The sequence below is a fragment of the Labeo rohita genome, chromosome 22 (genome assembly GCF_022985175.1).
Source record: "Labeo rohita strain BAU-BD-2019 chromosome 22, IGBB_LRoh.1.0, whole genome shotgun sequence".
Lineage (NCBI taxonomy): Eukaryota > Metazoa > Chordata > Actinopteri > Cypriniformes > Cyprinidae > Labeo > Labeo rohita.
The window spans coordinates 24,501,973-24,524,658 of NC_066890.1; the positions used below are offsets into that span (position 1 = coordinate 24,501,973).

A 22,686-nucleotide genomic window follows, 5' to 3' on the forward strand; every position below is an offset into this window, starting at 1 on the left:
CCCAGAAGTACAAAAAGGGATTTTATTAGTACAACATGACCACAATTTTTTGGAAATAAAACAACTAAACAAATGAAACAACATAGGCATAATTTAATGAAAATAACACATCAAAATACATTCAAATGAGGAAACAAATTAATCCAGCATGACCACAATTTAACAAAATTAAAACAACAAAACAAACTGGTACAGCTTGGCTTTGACTGAGTGAAATAAAACAAACAAACAAAAAGAAACTAAAACAACTTGGTACACCATGGCTATGAGTTAACAAAATTCGAACAAAGAAACATTTTGGTACAATGTGGCCAAAATGTAATGAAATGAAAACAAGGGAATGCATTAGTTCAACTTGGCTATGATTTAAATAATTAAATTACTGGTACAATGTGTCCACAATTTAACATAACTAAATGAGTGGACAAATTAATACAATGTGGCCAAGATTTAAGACTTTATATTAAAGAGGACCGGAGTTCGCCACCCCTGGTATAATGTGTTCCAGATTAAAAATAAATAAATACAAAAATAAATGAGAGAAGGAATTAATAAAATGAGCACAGATGCCCCAAATACCAGCAGAGGACGCAATTTAAAGTATTAGCTGACCCATTCAAATGAGATTATGGTTTCCAGTATATTGTTAAGACCCAAACATCACATTTCAAATATATATAATCTTAAATAGAGTTGAAATTCATTTTAAGTAATATTTTTGAAGATTTAAACATGCAGCCCATAAGAGATTGTGTCTGTAACAAGTGTGTGTTTTAATGTTTTTGCCAAAAAAAAAAAAAAAGCTATTCACATTTATAACAATGTACTAAAAACATGACAAACAAAAAAACAAAAAACGTTTTCTGTTTTCTGCTTTTAAGTAAGATATCTTTCTAATGCTGTAACCCTGAATTCATTTGAATATTTTTAGACATCTGGCCATTTGTTTATGCTCAGAATAAAGCAAACATTACATAAGAGTTTTTCAAAGTTTTGAGGTGACATTGTTGTGGGTTAGTGGGAGGGATATTCAGGGTATTTCAGCTCTCCTGCTGTTGTCTTTGACTTATTGTGAGAGTTGAGTCCAGCAGGACAATGCTCTTTCAACTGCTGTTATGGACGGCATTGCTCTGTCACATCTCAGATGGCCAAACTTCCAGTCAAAGACAGTGTGTTTAATATTTCATTAATAACATTTAATAATGTACAAAAATTACACTTTTCTTCTCAACATTTATTTGTGTTTGTCTTGTCAAATGAACAGCAAGCGGACAGTTTGGGGACCTAATATGCGAATAATGCAAGTACATATTTTTGTAAAATTGAGAATTTTGTGAATGTTTTTTATGGATATAGTCGGATATGAAATTGTTTTTATAATAAAAATAGTAGTTCATATTCGGTTCTTCTCTAACTGAGTGTGTTATCTGTGTTTACAGTGAACCAGTCACTGACCGATCTCCATCGTAAGTACACAACTTACCTCTGTCCTATGCCCTTGACTCACATATTCCTAATCAATGTACAGAGTTCAGGAAATTCCACAAGTGTCCATATTTATTTATTTAATGACTCAAAATATATTAAATGTTATAACCGTTAGGTATGAGTGTAAAGCGAGATCTTAATTATTTGATATAATGTTTCCAAGACTTAAACGTAACATGATTTTTATTGAATTTTTTTAATATTAGTATTACTATTTATTTATTTATTTATTTATGTCTATAATTCCATTTAATTGTCTTTCTAGGTTAGACCACCTTAACATTTTTGACTTCTTGCACCATTAAAACAATAATTTAAAATGATTTTTCTAAATATGGAAAGTGAAAACATGTTATTGGATATGTATGTTCTGGTGTAGGTTTTCTGTTTTAGCTCCAGCAAAGATAAGACCTGGAACAAAACAGAACATCTTGCTGGAGGGTCACAAACTGTCCCATCCATTAAAAGTCTCCATCGCGATCTATGAATACCCAGTCTCCCAATCAGCCTTAATGATGGGCTTTGTTACCCTCAATTCAGACAACAACTACAGTGCCCTTACAGCCATTGAGGTAAATTTATCTATGAATGTATTTGTTAAAGTTCAGAGTAAACTTGGTTACATTTGTTTATATGTTGCATGCTGAATGAAATGAAATGTTTTTTTTTTATTTAGATTGATCCAAATGTGCTGCAACCAGATGGAAAGAAAAAATATGTGAAGCTTGTTGCTCGGTTTAGCAAATTCCATCATGCAGAAAGAATATTACCAGTGTCATTCCGCTCTGGATACATCTTCATTCAGACTGATAAACCGGTTTACAACCCTGGAGACACAGGTCAGCTCTCACACACATGAGCACTTGTCATACTGTTGATTTATAGTCATAAACACTGTTATTGTTATAGTTATAAACATTGTTCTTTTTTTCCTGATCACTATAATTTTTCAGTGCGTTGCAGAGCTTTTGTGTCTGACACTGAATTCCGTGCTGCTGAGAGGACCATTTCTCTGGAGATTCAGGTGACTGGCACTGGCACTGAAATAAACTCATTACAGCATTTGCAAGGAAATATTGGTAACACTTTAGTATAGGGACCAATTCTCACTATTAACTAGTAGCTTATTAGCATGCCTATTATTAACACATTGGCTGTGTATTAGTACTTATTATGCAGCACATATTTTGCATGAACATATTTTACATCCCTGATCCTACCCAATAAATTTAACAACTACCTTACTACTAATAAGCAGCAAATTAAGAGGTTATTAAGGCAAAAGTCTTAGTTAATTGTTTGTTAACAGTGAGGAATTGGACCTGTGTAAAGTGTGACTATACATTCTGGGACAATGCTTTAAGGTACAATTGGCGCATGTTTCAGAATCCAGATGGTATTGCAGTACATGGTGTTTCCAGAGTCAGAGCAATGGATGGGATATTCTCTAACACCTACCCCCTCTCACCTATAGTCAAGTATGCACACAGAACAGACAATTTATATCATAAAATAATAATGAATTGACAAAAATGGATATTGATTTGCCTGATACTTTAAATACTGAATATGGCTGCTGAGTAAGTACCTTTTTGATTTTCTAGAGAGGGCAAGTGGAAAGTTGTTGCAAAGTTTGATCAAGGAAAAGAGAACATATTCACTCGAGAGTTTGATGTCAAGAAATACAGTAAGTCCTTCAGAGACCATCAGAGTCTACTAGATTTTTGTCTGTTGGTGGGTTAACAGTATTTATTCTTTCTTCCAAGTGCTTCCGGCATTCAATGTCACTTTGACTCCAAAGACATCCCACCTCAGACTAGATGCAGAAAAACTGGAAGTAGAAATAACAGCCAGGTGTGTAAATCATACTGTTCTGAATGATCTCAAAGTATTTGGATATTTAAGTAACACAGAATTTGTATGGACTTTTTACATTTTACATTTTTTTAATTAAATTATTATTTTCTTTCTTTCTTTCTTTCTTTCTTTTTAAAGAAATTAATTAATTTATTCGGGATGGATTGATTCGATAAATCCAAAGAGACAGTAAAGACATTTATAATGTTTTCTATTTTCAGTTCTTTTATATTATATTATGTTCTGTTTTCAGAATCCTGAAAAAATAGGGTTTAACCAAAATACTAAGTAGCACAACTGCTTTCAACATTGATAATAATAATAATAAATGTTTATTGAGCAGCAAACCAGCATATTTAAATGATTTCTGAAGGATCATGTGACCCTGAAGACTGGAGTAATGATGCTGAAAATTCAGCTTTGCATTACTGGAATAAATTGCATTTTAAAACATATGCAAATAGAAAATAATTATTTTAAATTGCAATAATATTTCACAATATTACAGTTTTTACTGTATATTTGGTCAATTAAAGGCAGCCTTTCAAATGCTAGAGTATTGAATTCTTACACTTCTGTCATGTAAATTACCAAAATATTTTGACGTTCCAGATATCTTTATGGTGAACCAGTGAAAGGTGTTGCGTATGTGCTGTTTGGTATTGAAATTAATGGTGAAAAGAAGAGACTCACATCTATGAAACAACTACATGATGTAAGTGGTTAAACAAGAAAAAAAAAAAATCATTTATGTACCTTAAATTAGCTTTAAGCACAAGACTCTTGTTACTCCATGTCTTATTTTGCAGCTGAATGGAGGAAATGTTATTTTGACTATGGAGGAGATAAAGAAGGCCTATCCTGACACAAACAGCCTACTGGGGACTTCTGTGTACGTCAAAGCGTCAGTAATGACCAGCTCAGGTGGGAAATGATTAAAAAAACAACTTAAAACCACTCACAATCCAATCCCTTGTTTAACCACTCCAAACTCTTTAGCATCATTATTGTAAGTTTTGTTTTGAAAAAAAACTTTCTCCTTCTCCTCAGGTAGTGACCTAGTGGAAGCAGAGAAATCCGGCATTAAAATAGTAGTGTCACCCTACATGCTCTCCATCAAGGACGCACCAAAGTATTTCAAACCTAACCTGCCATTAACATTGACGGTAATTGTCATTTCTGTTGTGATGGTTACTGCTTGAAGAGATGAAGTTCACCCTTCATGCCATTTCAAATCTAACTTCATTTGACTTGATTTGAGCAGAAATGCAGTCAGTGTTATTTTAGGATCATTTCTATATTGTTTCTAATTTTAGTGTAAGTTTTAGTAATTTTATGTGCATTTGTTATTTTTACCAGTTTGTTTTTCAAACAATTCAAATCATTGCAAAGCAGCTTCACAGAAAAAATAATGTTTCTACATTATATTTAGGAGTAGCTTATCAGTGGTGACAAGAAATGTACAGTAAAATCATACAGTTAATTAATGACGTATTCAGACGGTTGGTAAAAACTATCAACAGCAATGTGTTGTGATCAAACTTATAGCAAAGCGTGGTAGTTTTGTATGTTGTTTTAGGGTTGGCATCATCTGAGGTCCTCTGTGGGGTTAGCATCATCTCTTCTCAGTGGTTTGATCATCTCAGATCTTTGTAAGGGCTGGATCCAGACTGAAGCTTCAGTAATTCCTAGTTACATCGGGATGTCAATCCCGTGACAGAAACAGGGAAACAAATAGAGACAAAATTAGCGTAGCTGCTGTTCCAGTCAAGCAAAAAATTATGTGTTCAACCCAAGCTAAAGAATAATAATGTGCATTCGATCAGATATAACTGAAGTACAAGGTTAGGAGATACATTATATAAATGCTTGTCTAAAGAGATACACCTTTAATCTAGATTTAAACAGAGAGTGTTTCTGAACCTTGGCTTGAACGTTATCAGGAAGGCTATTCCAGAGTTTGGGAGCCAAATGCGAAAAAACTCTACATCCTTTAGTGGACTTTGCTATCCTAGGATAGAAAATGATTGGTCATCCAATCTTCTACATTTTAAACACACTCTGTTAGCTTAGATAATTTAGAAGTTTCATCTGGTCTTGTTGAAATATATACAGTAGTCAACATTTGAAGTGGATCAAAACCTTTCATCAAAGTTGTCCTAAAGCCAAAACAGTACCCGTTCTTGTCTTAGGACAACTTTGTTGAACTTTTTTGATCCACTTCAAATGTTGACTACTGTAGTTGAGTATCATCAGCATAACAATGGAAACTAATCCCGTGTTTTCTAATGATATTACCAAGGGTCAGCATGTATATTGAAAATAGTAGAGGACCTAGGACAGATCCTTGTGGCACTACATACTTTACTGGTGCTAAGTGAGATGATTCCCCATTTAAAAAAAAAAAAAATGGTAGCAATCGGAAAGGTAGGATCTAAACCATCTTAAAGTCTGCCCTTAAATACCCATATAGTTTTGTAATCGATCTGCGCGTATGTCATGATCTATAGTGTTGAACGCAGCACTAAGATCAAGTAAAACTAGCAATGAGATGCAGCCTTGTTCTGACGCAATAAGCAAGTCATTTGTAATTTTAACTAGTGCAGTTTCTGTGCACTAGTTAAAATTACCTGAAATTACCTTATTAGTTAGATGGGACCTGAAACCTGACTGATATTCTTCACAGATATCATTTTTATTTTTTATTATTATTATTTTTTTTTTTTTTTTTTTGCAAGAAGGAGCATAATTGAGTAGACACAACTTAAAAAAAAACAGATTTGAAATGGCTCTGTAATTTGCCAGTTCACCAGGATCTACAGTAGTCAACATTTAAAGTGGATCAAAACCTTTTATCAAAGTTGTCCTAAAGCCAAAACAATACCCGTTCTTATCTTAGCACAGCTTTGTTGAACTTTTTTGATGCACTTCAGATGTTGACTACTGTAGTTGTGGTTTCTTAATAAAAGGCTTAATAACTACTAGCTTGAATGGTTTTGGGTACATGACCTAAAGTTAATGATAAGTTAATAATATTGAGAAGTGGTTCTTCTGCTACAGGTAATAGGTCTTTCAGTAATTTAGTGGGTACAGGATCTAATAAGCATGTTGTTGATTTGGATGCAGTGATAAGTTTATTTAGTTCTTCCATAGTTGTAAAGCACTGCAGTTTGTCTTTGTGTGTGATGAATGAAGGTGAATTACAAGACGATGTTGATTCTACATTTGTTATTGTATTTCCGATGTTATCTATTTTATCAGTGAAGAAATGCATAAAGTCATTACTATTAAACTGTGATGGAATATTTAGCTTAGGTGATATCTGATTTTTTTATTAATCTAGCCACTGTGATAAATAAAAACTGTGGATTGTTTTGGTTATTTTCTATGAGTTTACGGATATGCTCGGCCTTGGCAGCTTTTAGAGCCCGTCTATATCTGGACATACTGTTTTTCCACGCAACTCTAAAAACTTCCAAGTTAGTTTTTCTCCATTTGCGCTCAAGACTATGAGTTTCTTCATTGAGAGAATAGGTATTACTGTACTATTCTTTTACTGGTATTACTGTACTATTCTGTACTATTCTTTTAGCGAATATGTTTTGTTTTGTTAGATTACTGTGAGTGACCACGATGGATCTCCAGCCCGTAATATTCCTGTTAAAATCAGCTTTCTTAAAAGCCCAATCACCGAACACAGCGGCACCTTCAATGCCTACATCAGCATACCTGCGAAGACTGGCTCACAGACACTGAAGGTCAGTCACTTACAGAAACATGTAAAGAAACAATACAAAATTGACAGTTATAACTGTCAGCTGAATAGATTTATACTTGCATAGGTGGAGACAGCAGATCCATCACTGAAACCAGAGCAGCAGGCCGTTCAAGAGATGCGTGTGGAGCCATATGCCGCTTTTAATGCCTACTGGAACTACCTGCACATTTCAGTGGTCAGCAGTCGAGTGGTGGTGGGCGACACACTCAACATCCAAGCTCACATCAAATTTAACCCATCGGTTTGGAAAAAAATTGTGGAGAAGCTGACGTATGCCGTGAGTTTGTGACTGGAGATGTTTCGGGATGAGAATGACTAGAATCTTGTATTAATTAAGTTGGCTTGAGAACTTACTGAAATGCTGTTTACACTTATTATTATGCTTCTTTTTTTTCTGAGACTAAAATGTCAATCTGTCACCAGCCAAACTAGACTAGAATCATGCTACTAATTTCGAATCATGTTAGAAACATGCTACCAACAGGCTAATAAGGCTAGAAACATGTTAACAACATGCAAATCATGCTAGAAACATGCTAGTAACTTGCTAATCATGCTAGTAATTGTTAATCATGCTAAAAAATTTCTAGCAACATGCTAATAATGTTAACAACATTTGAATCATGCTAGTAACATGCTAATCATGCTAGAAACACAGTAGAAACATGCAGGCAACTTGCTAATCATGCTAATAATGCTAACAACATGCTAGTAACATGCTAAGCATATTAGAAACAAGTTAGAAACGTATTAACATGTTAATCATGCTAGAAACATGCTAGCAACACGTTAGCAACATGCTAATCATGTTAAAACATGCTAGCAATATGCAAGTAATTTTCTAATCATGCTTGAAACATGCAGAATACTAATAATGGTAACAACATGCTAGCAACATGCCAGTAACATGCTAATCATGTTAGAAATGCACTAAAAACATGCTAATCATGCTAGAAACATGCTAGCAACATGCTAATGATGTTAACAACATGGTAGCTACATATTACTCGTGCTAACAGCATGCTAATAACTTGTTAATTATGCTGGAAACATGTTAGCAGCATGCTAGTAACATGTTAATCATGCTGGAAACATTAAGTAACATGCTAATCGTGTTAAAAACATATTAGAAACATATTAACAACACGTTAATCATGCAAGAAACTAGCAACATGCTAGCAACATGCTAATCATGCTAACAAGATGCTAGTAACATGCTAATCATGTTAGAAACATGCTAGCAAAATGCCAGTAACTTGCTAATCATGCTAGAAACATGCTAGTAACTTGCTAATCATACTATCAACATGCTAATGATGTTAACAACATGTTAGCAACATGTTAATCGTGTTAACATCCTAATAACTTGCTAATCATGTGAGAAACATGTTAGCAACATGCTAGTAACATGTCACTCATGCTAGAAACATGCTAGCAACAAGCTAATGATGCAAACAACATGCTAGCAACATGTTAATCATGTTAGAAACAAGTTAGAAACATATTAACAACACGTTAATAATGCTAGAAACATTCTATCTATCTGACAGACTGTTTTGCCTTCAGAACATTCAAGCTTTAACTACTTCAACTATTAACTAATTAACTATTAATTAACTAACTTCAAACTATTTCAGACTGAAAACTCTAAAACTGTTACATCTTTTAAAAACTTTTACAACTTTCTGATCAGGCTTTCTCAAGCCAACTTAAAGTTTGTCTTGACAAACCTTTTATTTTTTTTATCTAGTTACACTTATGATTGTTTCTGTAGGTGTTAAATAAGGGAAACATAATCCATGCTGGTAGAATAAGTGTCACACACCTGGACGTCATAAACATTCCTCTGCTGGTTACCTCAGAAATGCTACCTGCATTTCGTTTTGTGGCCTACTACATTGTGCCATGGGAACAACCGGCAGAAGTGGTGGCAGATTCTGTGTTTGTGGATGTGGAGGACCGCTGTGTAGGTTCGGTGAGTTCATGTGACATCCATGACCAGTTATTAACAGTAAAGATGCACATTTTAGCACTTTATGGTACATGGGGTCCGAAAACTGAAAAATATTGTTTTCATTCATTTGTTTTTATTTTATTTTTTTATTTGTATAATTTTTCTCATTGTGTCTCATAAGAACATAATTCTGCCTGTGACTATTAGACCACTTTTTGGAATATCACCTCAAGGATTACTCTGTCAAAATATTAAAAAGTTTAATGCCATGAGTATTGCTTGTATTTATGTATTTAATTTTACTCTGTTTGTATTAGCTTAGTGTAGGTCCAGTGGAGGGAGAAAAACTCAATTCGTACTCACCAGGCAGCAGCATTACATTTGAAGTGAAAGGAGACCCGGGGGCAAAGGTCAGCCTGGTTGCTGTGGATAATGCCATCTTTCTGTTGAGTAAAAAAAGACTGACGCAGAAGAAGGTGAGTGATGATATAGTTTTCTCTCCAGAACCTTCTCCAGAGCCTCACTGATACTCATATCTCTTTGATTCAGGTGTGGGAGGTGGTGGGTCAGGGTGATATGGGCTGCACCGCTGGAGGAGGCAGGAAATAATATGGGTGTTTTCAGTGACGCAGGACTGATGTTTTATTCCAGTACGGGAGGATCTACGGACTACAAAAAAGGTCCTTCACACACACACAAACACACACACACAGCATTAACATTTATTATATTTCTTCTAAAATAAATTTCATTACTATGGGAGCTTGACTCACAATCCAGTTTCCCCCCCCTCAGAATTTTTAAAGCACATTTATAAGTTTATATCTCACAATTCAGACTTTTCTTCTCAGAATTCTGCTTTTATATCTCACAATTGTGACCCTGGACCACAAAATCAGTCTTAAGTTGCTGGGGTATATTTGTAGCAATAGCCAAAAATACATTGTATGGGTCAAAATTATTGATTTTTCTTTTATGCCAAAAATTATTAGGAAATTACCTAAAGATCATGTTTCATGAAGATATTTAGTAAAATTCCTACTGTAAATATATTAAAACTTAATTTTTGATTAGTAACAAGCATTAGTAAGAGCTTCATTTGGACAATTTTAAAGGTGATTTTCTCAATATTTAGATTTTTTTGCACCCTCAAATTCCATATATTCAAATGGCTGTATTTCGGCCAAATATTGTCCTATCCTAACAAACCATACATCAATGGAAAGCTTATTTATTCAGCTTTGTATAAAGCTCAGTTTTGAAAAATTGACCCTTATGACTGGTTTTGTGGTCCAGGGTCACAATTTTGCATTTATAATCATAAATATGAAAAACAGTCTGAATTATGAAGAAAATCCTGTGGGAGAAACAAGCTTCCTTACATTACACTATCGCTCAAAAGGACTGTATCACAAATACAGTAAAACAGTAATATTGGGAAAATTTATTGCAATTTAAAAAACTGTTTTAAATTTGAATATATTTTAAAATGTAATTTATTCTTGTGATGCAAAGCTGAATTTTCAGCATCATTACACCACGTCTTTAGTGTCACACGATTCTTCAGAAATCATTCAAATATGCTTAATTAAGCTCAAGAATTTTCTTATTATTATCAACCCCAAAAACAGTTGTGCTGCTTAACATTTTTGTGGAAACATGATATATTTTTTTCAGGATTATTTGATTTCACTTGCATCTATTTGAAGTAGAAATTTTAAAGTAGAACATCTTTACTGTCAGTTTTGATCAATTTAATGCAACCTTGCTGAATATATGTAATATATGTACAAAAAAAAAAAAAGGAAGTCAGATGGTTTACGAATACAAATGTTGATTTATACACTTTTAAACATTGAAGTTCCAAGTAATGCCATGGAAGAACAATTTTCAGTTCCCCAGAGAACCTTTCAATGAATAGATCCATCCATGGAAAGATTCTGTGGAAGTTAAAGGTTCTTCATGGAACCATCAGCGCCAATAGAGAACCTTTAATTTCAAAAGTGCATTTTCTTTGCTTTGTTTGGTATAGATTGTTCCAGTAGTTCTAGAAGAAGACGTTCTGCTGCCAAACTTCAGCTTAGAGAACAACTTGGTGAGTCTGTGCACTGTAAAAAACAATTTGTTGAGTCAACTTAAAATAATTTGTAACCTGGCTGCCTTAAAATTTTAAGTTTAGTCAACTCAAAAAAAGTTTATTCAGCTTGAAATGTTAAATTCTACTAACTTAGATATTTGAGTTGAATCAACTTAAAATTTTAAGGCAGCTGGGTTACTTACCCATCTGTTAAGATTAGCAAACACAAATATCTAAGTTGTTACTTAACATTTCAAGTTGACTAAATCTATTTTAGTTGACTGAACTTAAAATTTTAAGGCAGCAGGGTAACAAATTATTTTAAGCTGACTCAACAAATTGTGTTTTTTATTTTTTACAGCGTGTTGTCATGACATACTGTAAGAAATCCTTGTTACAATTTGTTAGAGAAGCGGAGATATGAAAGTGTTAGCAAAAGTGCTAGAAAAATAAAGCCAATGTGCTAGGTCATTCTAAACATGTTCTTTCCTCTCAGAGAAGGTATATTCTGACGAGTTCCTGCAGAGATGTTGTGTGGATGGCATGAGGGAGATTCCCATGCCGTATTCCTGCTACCGTCGCTCGCTCTACATCACTGAGGACTGGAGCTGTGTGTTGGCTTTCCTCCGCTGTTGTGCAGAGTACAGAGGGGAGGAGATCAGTGTTGTTACCAGACCTCCTACAACCACCCCTCCACCCACCACCAAGCTAATTTCATACCCGCGTTATGGTAATCAATATCCTTCGAAAACTCTTGTGCTACCTTCGTTCTACGGACCTTCGATCCGTGTTGAGGGCGTTCTCACACCTGAGAAGCCAGTACGTGAGGACAGTCATGCTAAAAATATGGGAGAAGAAGAGGAGGATGTGGAAGAGTTTGATGAAGATGATTTAGCTGACTTAGAGGACATTTACGTGCGCAGCAAGTTCTTCGAGTCGTGGCTGTGGACTGACATCAGGCTACCCAGTGTTCCCAAGTCAGATGGGTAGGAGTTTGGCCTTCAACTCAGTATAGACATCTCATTATGTTCATTAATGGAAGTGTCTCTACATGCTTTTACTCCAGGTTGGCTGTATCTCCAGTAAACACAGTTCTTCCTGACAGCATCACTCAGTGGGGGTTTCTAGCTGTCAGTGCTTCACCTCAGACAGGTAAACAGCTGACAGAGCTTCTTTATAGCAGAATCAAAACACTTTTTCTAAGTCAGCCAAACAGTAAAGCACATTTGCTTTTATTAAACACTTGTAACTTCTAAGAATAGAATACAGCCAATATTGTTTTTAAACAATACAGATCATTTTTATGCTTGTGTCCGATAACTGATATGCAGAATAAATTTTAAATGATTTTATTTCTGTCACAATGATAAATAAATAATTACAATAAAAAGATATGAGTTGTGAATATTTTATTTATTTAGCTTTTACTGCCACATATCAAGCATTTCTGCATATGAATGACAAATTAATACAATTATATTTATTTAGCTTTTAATACTGCGTGTAAAATGAATTACATATTTTTTTACTAATAATTATTTAGGTTTGATTTACGAAATATGAAGTATATCCGCATATGAGTTACAAATATTTTATTATTAATTATCTTTTAATGGTGCATATCTGCACATTACATGATATTTTTGTTAATAGTTACTAGTGTTTAAAAAGTGCTTATTACAAATATTTAAAACAGCATAGACACAAAAAAGAAATACAAAATAATGCATTTGGCTGGATAATTTTAGTAGATTTAATTAGCTGTCTAAAACCTGAGAACTAGCACAAAATTAGCCATACAAGCCGATGTGTCTGAAAATAAGCTAATTTCTGTTTTTTTAAGGTTTCTGTGTAGCTGAACCATATAACGTCCGGTCGTGGAAGCCGTTCTTCATAGATCTGCGGCTGCCTCACTCAGTGTCCAGAAATGAACATGTGGAAATCAAAGCTGTGGTGCACAACTACAGGAACTCAAAACTGGAGGTCAGTTTCACGCTATTGCAAAATGCTCCGGTTACTAACGTAACGTCGGTTCCCTGAGACAAGTGAACAAGTGTTCTGTCGCTTTGATGCTTATGGAAACTACTGTTTACTCGGTGACCAAAGCCTTATTTGTTCACGTTTGTGTAGCTGCACAAACCAACTGCTATACAAGTTGGCTCAGATCACCATTTCATAAAAATTGTTAGAATTAAGCAAATTTGCCAGGTCCTGGTGAGTTCCTCTGAACTGCCGGCAGGAATGGAGCAGGCCAATGGTGGTAGGATTGTTGACGGCATCCTTTCAGGTATCACTTGTCAAAGAGGCCGTGGGCAGGCTCATCCGGAGGCAACCAAACGAGGCTGAGATCCTCCACTGCCTTTATCAGAACGTGGATTGTCTCACTGTCCATGCTGGGCCATGTTGACTGCGTCAGAGGAGGGGGTTCAGGCTGTTTGCCAGAACATGCCCACTCTTCAGTGTCCGACGGCATTAATGACAGGGAGTCATCTTCTCCTCAGAAGCGCTGAAGTATATCAAGCTGCTCGCAGCCAACAAGGGGCGTTGATCCTCATGTTTGAAGCACACCGACAAATAGAGGTGATGAGAAGAGAGTGAAGCATGCAAGGGCTGTGCCAGCTTGAGTTTACTTGAGCCCGATGTTAAAGCCCCGTTGCTCCATTGTTTCCTCCACCTAGGGGAGAGAGGAATCGGGAGAGCAGAGCAGGAAAGACCGGCTTCATTAAAGAAGGCGATTCGCAAGTGGGGATGGGCGAGACTCATGCTTTCGCAGTAAGAGCACACCGTCTCACACTTGCAGTGTGACATTTGTATCAATGTCGCAGGATATTTGTGCAGAAATTTGCTCTTTTGAAGCACCGGATGGCCGCAGGGGAAGGCTTCTCACTTCTTCCTCTGCTGGGACTCTTCTACGGCAGTGAGCAGCAGGCAGAGCTCCTTCCTCTTCTTTGGACTCTTGATTGCAGAGTCAGTGGAGAGATATTCTCGTCGTTGAAGATCTGAGCTGATTTATATAGTGGTTAGCTCCTCCCTTCTGGCGGGTTAGAAATTCTGCTTCAGTAAAAATGTAAACAGGAGTTTCCCCATAAGCGTAAAAGCGATGCCGTTCGAGACCGTTTGACAGGGAACAATAACCACTTGTCCTCTTTAGTTTATTTGTGTCCTGACCTGAATGTGTCTGTTTGTAGGTCATGGTGATTCTGGATAAGACAGAGGACATGTGTAGTGTTGCATTTAGAGGACAGCACAGACAGCAGGTTTCGGTACCGGCCGGCTCCTCCAAGCTCATTTCATACACCATCATCCCTCTCAAAACAGGAGAGCTCCCTCTACAGGTCACAGCCGTCACGGCCTCCTTCCTGGGACAGGATGCAGTGAGGAAGAAACTGCGTGTGGTAGTAAGTGAACTCCTAAAACCTGTTCTCTCTCGGGCCTCACACATAATATTAAAAATTTATATATTAGATATGTTGCTTGGTGCATACTGTGTGTTTTTTGTAATTAAGTTAGTAAAGTTGATGTAATAGCTGTGTGGTATGATTATAAGTCTTGTGTTTTAGGTTGAAGGCATCCAGACAATTAAAGTTAGGAGCTTTGTGCTGAACCCCGCTGAGAAAGGTAGAGGTAAGGCTACTGAGACAGTGGTAAGGCTGGCTAGACATTGAATTTAAAGGAGAAGTCCACTTTTCCTTCTGCTCACCCCCTTGTCATCCAAGATGTTCATGTCTTTCTTTCTTCAGTTGTAAAGAATTTGTGTTTTTTGAGGAAAACATTTCAGCATTTTTCTTCATATAATGGACTGATATGGTGCCCCGATTTTGAACTTCCAAAATACAGTTTAAATGCGGCTTTAAATGATCCCAAATGTGGTTGTAAACAATCCCAGCCGAGAAACAAGGGTCTTATCTAGCATAATGATCGGTTATTTTAATAAAAACAATACAATTTATATACTTTTTAATGTCAAACGCTCGTCTTGTCTTACTCTGCCTGGACTGTTTTTGTTCCGGTTCATGACAGTTAGGGTATGTCGAAAAACTCCCATCTCATGTTCTCCCTCAACTTCAAAAAACTTCCTCAGCTGGGATCATTTACAACCACATTTGGGATTGTTTGAAACTGCATTTAAACTGTATTATTCAAAATCGGGGCACCATATCAGTCCATTATATGGAGAAAAAAGCAGATGTGTTTTCCTCAAAAAAAACAACAACAAAAAAAACAATTTCTTCACGACTGAAGAAAGAAAGACAAGAACATCTTGGATGACAAGGGGGTGAGTACATTATATGTGAATCTTTGTTTTGGAAGTGGACTTCTCCTTTAATTGTGATTAATGTAATGGCAACTTAAGAATCAATTAACAGTGGTCTTTTCATTGTAATATAACACTTTATGTTTTTTTTTTTTTTTTTTTAGATTTTTAATGATTTTACACTATATAATCTAAATCTAATAATAATCTATAATAAATTATAATCTAAATCTATAATCTAATATAAATTGCCTTTAGAGTTGTCCAAATAAAGTTCTTAACAATGTACATTACTAATCAAATATTAAGTTTTGATATATTTACAGTAGGAATTTTACAAAATATCTTCATGGAACATAATCTTTACTTAATTTCCTAATGATTTTTGCCATAAAAGAAAAATCAATACTTTTGACCCATACAATGTCTTTTTGGCTATTGCTATAAATATACCCCAGTGACTTAAGACTGGTTTTGTGGTCCAGGGTCACATTTCATACAGCGCTTGCTGAATGAAAACTATATATTAATTTTTTTTGTAAACTAACTGTGTAAGTAATTAAAATGTATAAAAGGTATGCATAAAACATTATGTATTGTCATTTTTATTATGTATAATAGTGCTTTTCTCAAATTCAAAAGCACAACAGTACAAAGAGCCATATAATAAAACATAAAAATACAGTACAATAATACAAATTTATATTGCTAACAACCAGCAACAATAAGCTGATCTAAAAAGATAAGTCTTGAGATGACTATATTCTATATTTATCTATATTTATTTTGTTATAAATATATATATATATATTTTTTTTTTTTGTTTGTTATTAATACATAAATAAACTTTTCCCTCATCTCAGCTGGTAGACAGCTGATAGAAGTGGAGAAACTGCAATTGGACGCCATTGTACCAAAATCTCTGCCGGAGACATTTGTCAATGTCAGAGGTTTGACATTATATTTAGCCATATTCATAATATTATAGTAATTGAGTATTAACCTACAATTACATTGTGGATATTTGATTGTTTAAATGTCAGCTGTCAAGAATTTCTTGGTTTTTTAAATATAATTTCTACAGGTAATTTGCTGGCAGACAGCATTGATAACTCCATTAAGGAGGACTCTCTGGCAGCATTGATCCGGATGCCCGGTGGGTGTGTAGAGCAGAACCTGGCCAGAATCACGCTGCCCCTCATTGCCACCCATTACCTGGACCGCAGTAGAAACTGGGACGCTGTGGGAATAAATCGCAGAGCAGAGGCCATCCAATACATCCAAAAAGGTACAATGAGACTCATTTAGGGATGCACATCACCATTCCTTAAGAGAGATACAGTGCACAGCATAAATGAGTACACCCCCACTGCATAAAATTTTTCTTAATAATCACTAATATAATTAATGGAAAGATGGCAAAGCTGATATTGTATTAAACATATTCTTAATAAAAAATATATGGCAATATTTTCTGTAAAAATAAGTAAATTAGCCAATTTTGTTTAAATGAAGGATTGCAGAAATGAGTACACCCTAGATTTAATTCAGCAACTGTGTAATATTCTAGTATTTAGTATGTCCTCCAGAACTTTAAGTATACTGCTCTGACCCTTCTTGGCACTGAGTGTACAAGTTCATGACAAAATGCCACACCTGTCCTGTTTAACTCCCGGAGGACGACCTCCTTAAATGCCCTGGTCTTTAATACGGAGTGTTACTCAGATTGTCTGTACAGAATCCCCCACAGCTGCTCAAGAGTGTTGAAGGGGTCATCGGATGCTAAGTTTAGGTTTACATGTTGTTTGAACATTAATGTGTGTTGTCAGTGTATGTACAAATCTACCCTATAATGATAAAAATCCATGCAGTGGTTTTTAATTAATCTGTAAAAATAATATCCCCTTTTTCAAATCAAGCCGTTCTCAGATGCCTGTCGTTGTTGCGTCACACCCGCAGAGGCCGCTCCCATGATAGTTGATTGACATGAGCATTTTACCTCAGATCAGCTGTAACAGTCCACCCTCTTTTGTTTGGATGCTGGAGCAGGGATGTAAGTTAGACAAGAATATCTCCGATTGAGTGATTGAGGTGTTGTGTTGCTGGATGTAATAATGAACGTAGTGGTCGTCATTTACTCCCAACATCTGAGCCGCTGAAGATGCAGTAGATTAGTTTGTTTGTGAAGGGAACGCGCCTCCCGATCTACATATATCCGTCTATGTTCACGCAAATCATTCATGATCCAGCTTCACTTACAGCAGAAGTGAGTATAAGTATTTTTTTATGAATCTTTGCGAACCGTTTCCTAATAATGTGCTAGTTAGTACGTTTAGTGGCTAAATGCGGCTAAAGTAAACAGGCTCGTCACTCCACAGAGAAAAGAGAGGGGCGGGGCGAGCAGAGCTCATTAACATTTAAAGCAGCCTTGACCAGAATGAGATAATTTTTGCAGAGCTGATTTTGGCAAGGTAAAAAGGGTGTTGTTTTACACAACCATTGAGAATTTTTAACCAAAGTATATTACAGACTTTTCATTAAGACCCTAAAGAATCATATCAACTTGTGGAAAATGGGCATCCGATGACCCCTTTAAGATTGGGTGAAATATATGTCCACTGCATGATTTTTACCTTGGGAGAATAATATTCATTGTCATGCTGAAAAAATGCCTGAAAATGCAGGGAATGAGGGCAGGGTAGCATATTCTGTTTCAAGTTTTTGTATTACATCACACAGTGGTGTGTGAATTCACAACAGCATTGATAAAGCATAACTCCCTCATACTTTCAGCACTCATTCATCCCTATATAAGAGCCTTACTACCACTGAATGCCACTGTGAGAACCAGGCATTTCTCACTGTACTCCTCCTGTTGCAACACCAGAACATTTTTGGATGCTTTTAAATCTGAAATGTTTGACGTGGTCTCTTGAGACAAGAGTATGGATTCCCAGAATGCTATATTTTGTAAATATGGTCCTTGGAAGAGGTTTAATGAGTTTATTGTGCTTTGGCTACAGTAGTAGTGACAACAACCATGCATGTCGCTTCTGCAGGCTGTGTCGTACTTTGTGAGATAAAGTTCACTCTTTTCATAGCTTTTGCTGGCTCTAAGACACTTGCATGGTATTTCTCCTGCTCTTTTTCCAGCAAAAATTCACTCATTACTAAATGAAAACTAAAAGTGAAGAGCTGATTATTTCAGGAGCCTTGTCACAAGTCTATTGTTTTTGAATTTTGGTGTTACTTCTGCTATATATTCACGCTGAAAACAATAATTTGATATTCCTCTTGTACCTTTGTCCTCTTTTATGCTAAGAAATAAATCTCTTGGCAGTTTTCTCCAAAGTGGTTCCACTGTTGCCAGCATTAAGTATAAGTATGATTCAGTGGGCTATATAACATTTTTAATTGTCAGGAAATTACTTGTCTTTAAAAGTATTGGTTCAATATACTTAAGTGTTGATCAAAAATTGCCTTAAACCTACACTCAGTTTTTTTGTTTGTATGTTTTATTTAGTAACTTTCAGGAGGGTGTACTCATTTTTTACAACACTTTGATAAGAAAATCTTATTTTCCTGAATAATTTTGACATTCTTCTTTGGTAATTGATCAAGCAGGCTTGTTGGAACATTATATCTCCAAAGAATCCTAACATATCTTCTAAGTAAAGAGTAATTACTGAATTTGTTAAATTTTAGAGGGGTGTAATCATTTATGCTGTGCACTGTTTGTATATATATGTATAATATATAATTATATTTAAATATAAATATAACTTTTTTCATACTCAGGGTATGAAAATCAACTTAATTATCGAAAAAAGGATGACTCATATCCACCCTATGCCAAAGAAGGCACCAGCACATGGTATTAATCCAAACACATTACTGATAACAGCTTCACGTTGAACATGTGTCTTTTATGTTAATGTGTCATTATGTTTTGTCCATCTCAGGATCACTGCATACGTGGTGAAGGTTTTCTCCATGGCAAAATCGTTTATTAGCATCAATGACAAGCATCTGTGTGGACCTCTGGTGTACCTGCTCAAGAATAAACAGCGTCCTGATGGATCCTTTCAGGAGGACAATCCTGTCTATGACACCAGTATGACGGTGAGAATTCATAACTGTGATTGCAGTAGTTTCATAACTATCAATGAATGGGAACAGTACTAACATGTGTAGTATGTACGCTGTGTTATGATGCAGGGAGGCCTGCACGGCTCTGAATCCAGAGTGTCTCTGACCGCATTCGTGCTCATTGCTTTGGAAGAGGCACAAAAAGTTGTTACCTGCCAAGAGCCAGACCTTGACATACAGGTAACTTTACTACTATACTGCTAAAAACATGTGAATTAAAACTAGCTAAACTAAATGTAATAATTAAAACATTAGCTGAATTATTAAATGTTAAATGTATTATTCAGGTCACAAATAAATAAACAATAACATGCATTTTGTATGATCCCTCTTATTTTGGTAAAATAATTAACATTTTGCAGATTCTGAAAGGGGGGTGTAAACTTTTGACCTCAACCGTATGTTTTTACATATTCGGTGGTGCTAATTGAACATTTTTTATACTTTCATTACAGGGCAAGTCTAAAAAAGCAATGGTGTATCTAAAAGAGCATTTCCCCCGACTGACAAGGCCGTACACAGCGGCTATAGCATGCTACATTTTAGCAGTATCCATTAACGGCTGCATGACGAGCATGTTACTAAATTTAGCCTCGCCTGGTACTTAGCCATTGAAAACAAACTTCTTCAAAATATCTTTCTTCGTGTGGTCTTGCCTTTCTAATCTTTACTTTCTGTCAACAGATCGTTCCCACTGGCCTGACTCTAGTAATCATTTCTTCACACTGGAAGCTACCGGCTATGCACTGCTAGCGCTGATCAGCGGTGGCCACATGGAAGAGGCAGCAGCTCCTTTTCGATGGTTAAATGAGAAGCGTGGCATTGGGGGAGGATACGGCTCTACTCAGGTAGAAACCACAAGAAAACCTTCACTAGTTGTCTCATATCTGTATTTGAGGTATATTAAAGGAGAACTCCGCTTTCAGAACAACAATTTACAAATTTACTCACCCCCTTGTCATCCAAGATGTTCATGTCTTTCTGTCTTCAGTCGTAAAGAAATTATGGTTTTTAAGGAAAGCATTCTTAGTATTTTTCTCCATATAATGGGCTGATATGGTGCTCCCGATTTTGAACTTCCAAAATGTAGTTTAAATGCAGCTTCAAAGGGCTCTAAACGATCCCAGCCGAGGAAGAAGGGTCTTATCTAGCGAAATGATTGGTCTTTTTTTTTTTCAAAAAAAAAAAAATTGTATACTTTTTAAGCACAAAGGCTCATGTAATACTAACTCTGGGATGTGCATCCATCACGCTACGTACTACAGAATCACATTGAAAGGTCAAGCGCGACATGGGTTTTTTGCCATTCTCTACCTTTTTGAGCTGGAGTACACAGACAACGAACTTAAACAGAGAGAGGAGACTGCTGCGGCGACACAAGTCTCTCAAGCCTCAGGCAGACCATGATCAAACGAGACATGGTGGTGCACGTGTGGAAAATGCCAACCATTGCCAATGGAGCAGGAATCTCAATGCTGTCAAGAATGGACCACATCTATTCCACTGTCGGAAAGAATCAAGCAAGTCAGGTGGTGAGTCGCGCGTGACCTTTTGACGTGATTCTGTAGTAAGTGCCATTGTGGACGCGCATCCCAGAGCCTGTGCTACACAAGCTTTTGTGCTTAAAGTATACACATTTTAATTTTTTGAAAAAAATGGCCGATCGTTTCGCTAGATAAGACCCTTCGTCCTTGGCTGGGATTGTTTAGAGTCCTTTGAAGCTGCATTTAAACTGCATTTTGGAAGTTCAAAATCGGGGGGCACCATTGAAGTCCACTATATGGAGAAAAATCCTGAAATGCATTCCTTAAAAAACATAATTTCTTTACGACTGAAGACAGAAAGACATGAACATCTTGGATGGCATGGGGGTGTGTAAATTATCTGTAAATTGTTGTTCTGGAAGTGGACTTCTTTAATGACTGTTTTTGTCCCATTAGTCCACTATGGTGGTGCTACAGGCCCTGTCTGAGTATCTGGTAAAGAGGCCTCCTCTTGACGACCTCAATCTGTTGGTGCAGCTCAGTGTTCCCGGTCGCAGTGATGTACGCTGGACCTTCAATCCAAAAGTGGCATATGTGGCCCGATCTCAACGGGTGCGATCTTCCATCTTTCAAAACTCTCTTTTGTAGATAAATATGGTGTTATTATACTGTCAAATGTTGAAAGCGCATTATTGTAACTCGAAAGTACAATGATTTAATGAGAATTTCCTTAACTCCTTATGTTGCATTCAAGTCCTCCTGGGATGTTCGTACTTATGAGTTGACAAGTCGTAATTACAACGTCGGGAGGGATCAAGTCACTTCGGTCAAAACTAGATGGCGATTTAACTTTTCTACATAAAATTCAATGAATTTTTTTGAAACTCTACATCTACAAAGTGATAAAATAAGGATGTGTGTCATTGTGCTTTTGCTTTTTTTCTGTTTTATTCAATTTATGAAGGTGATGTAAACTGAATTCTTATTTATTCTATGGTAATTACTCAGTAATATTACATTTTGTGTATGTAACTTAGTAACCTGTAATATAGTTTTATTTTACATTACAAAAAAATTGAAATGAAAAGAAAGAAAGTTTGGAATGAAATACCGTAACTTACTTTTATCATCTCTTCCAGGTGCCTCTCGACCAGAAATTCACAGTGGAGGCTTCTGGGAAGGGCAAAGGAGTTTTGGAGGTGCTAAATGCCCACATCTACATCAAAGTAGTGAATTAGAATATAAAATCAAGATGTAATTTAGTTACAAACCTGTCACATTTATGCATCCCAGGTAGTGACGGTGTACCACCAGCTTCCTGATGTGTATGAGAACAGCACATGTAATGGATTTCAGCTGGACGTCTCAATCGCTGAGACTAATGGTGCGTTTTATGATTCCTTACTGTAAAAGCCTTAAAAATGCTATGGTAAAACCCCTACTCTATACAGTAAACAAAACTATAAGAGATGTATTGTGACATTTACATGCAATTTTACAGATAAATACTGTACAATGTACAGTTCTTGGAAGTGAGAAAGAACAAGACATCTTATAATAAAAAATCACTCTTTGATCCATTTTAGAAACTCCCCCACCGGATGTAGAAAAGTCATACAGACTGAATATCAATGTTAGGTGAGC

At 36.0% G+C, this 22,686-nt stretch overlaps 1 protein-coding gene across 1 annotated transcript; it reads left to right on the forward strand.

Moving 5' to 3' along the window:
- Positions 1-1,065: 1,065 nt before the first annotated feature.
- Positions 1,066-22,593, forward strand: LOC127153566 (complement C3-like). The gene is given in 35 exon segments (XM_051094734.1): positions 1,066-1,169; positions 1,265-1,300; positions 1,440-1,466; positions 1,868-2,060; positions 2,165-2,327; positions 2,442-2,512; positions 2,875-2,966; positions 3,093-3,175; positions 3,255-3,342; positions 3,958-4,060; positions 4,155-4,269; positions 4,396-4,511; positions 6,960-7,103; positions 7,188-7,400; positions 8,898-9,098; positions 9,395-9,553; positions 9,627-9,680; positions 9,682-9,757; positions 11,110-11,172; positions 11,651-12,140; positions 12,221-12,306; positions 12,998-13,137; positions 14,343-14,552; positions 14,715-14,778; positions 16,273-16,359; positions 16,494-16,697; positions 19,208-19,283; positions 19,372-19,531; positions 19,628-19,738; positions 20,014-20,158; positions 20,243-20,406; positions 21,499-21,654; positions 22,182-22,241; positions 22,336-22,426; positions 22,544-22,593. Coding segments are annotated over 35 exon segments (4,350 nt in total). The 5' UTR covers positions 1,066-1,095; the 3' UTR covers positions 22,579-22,593.
- The last annotated feature ends 93 nt before the right edge of the window (positions 22,594-22,686 follow it).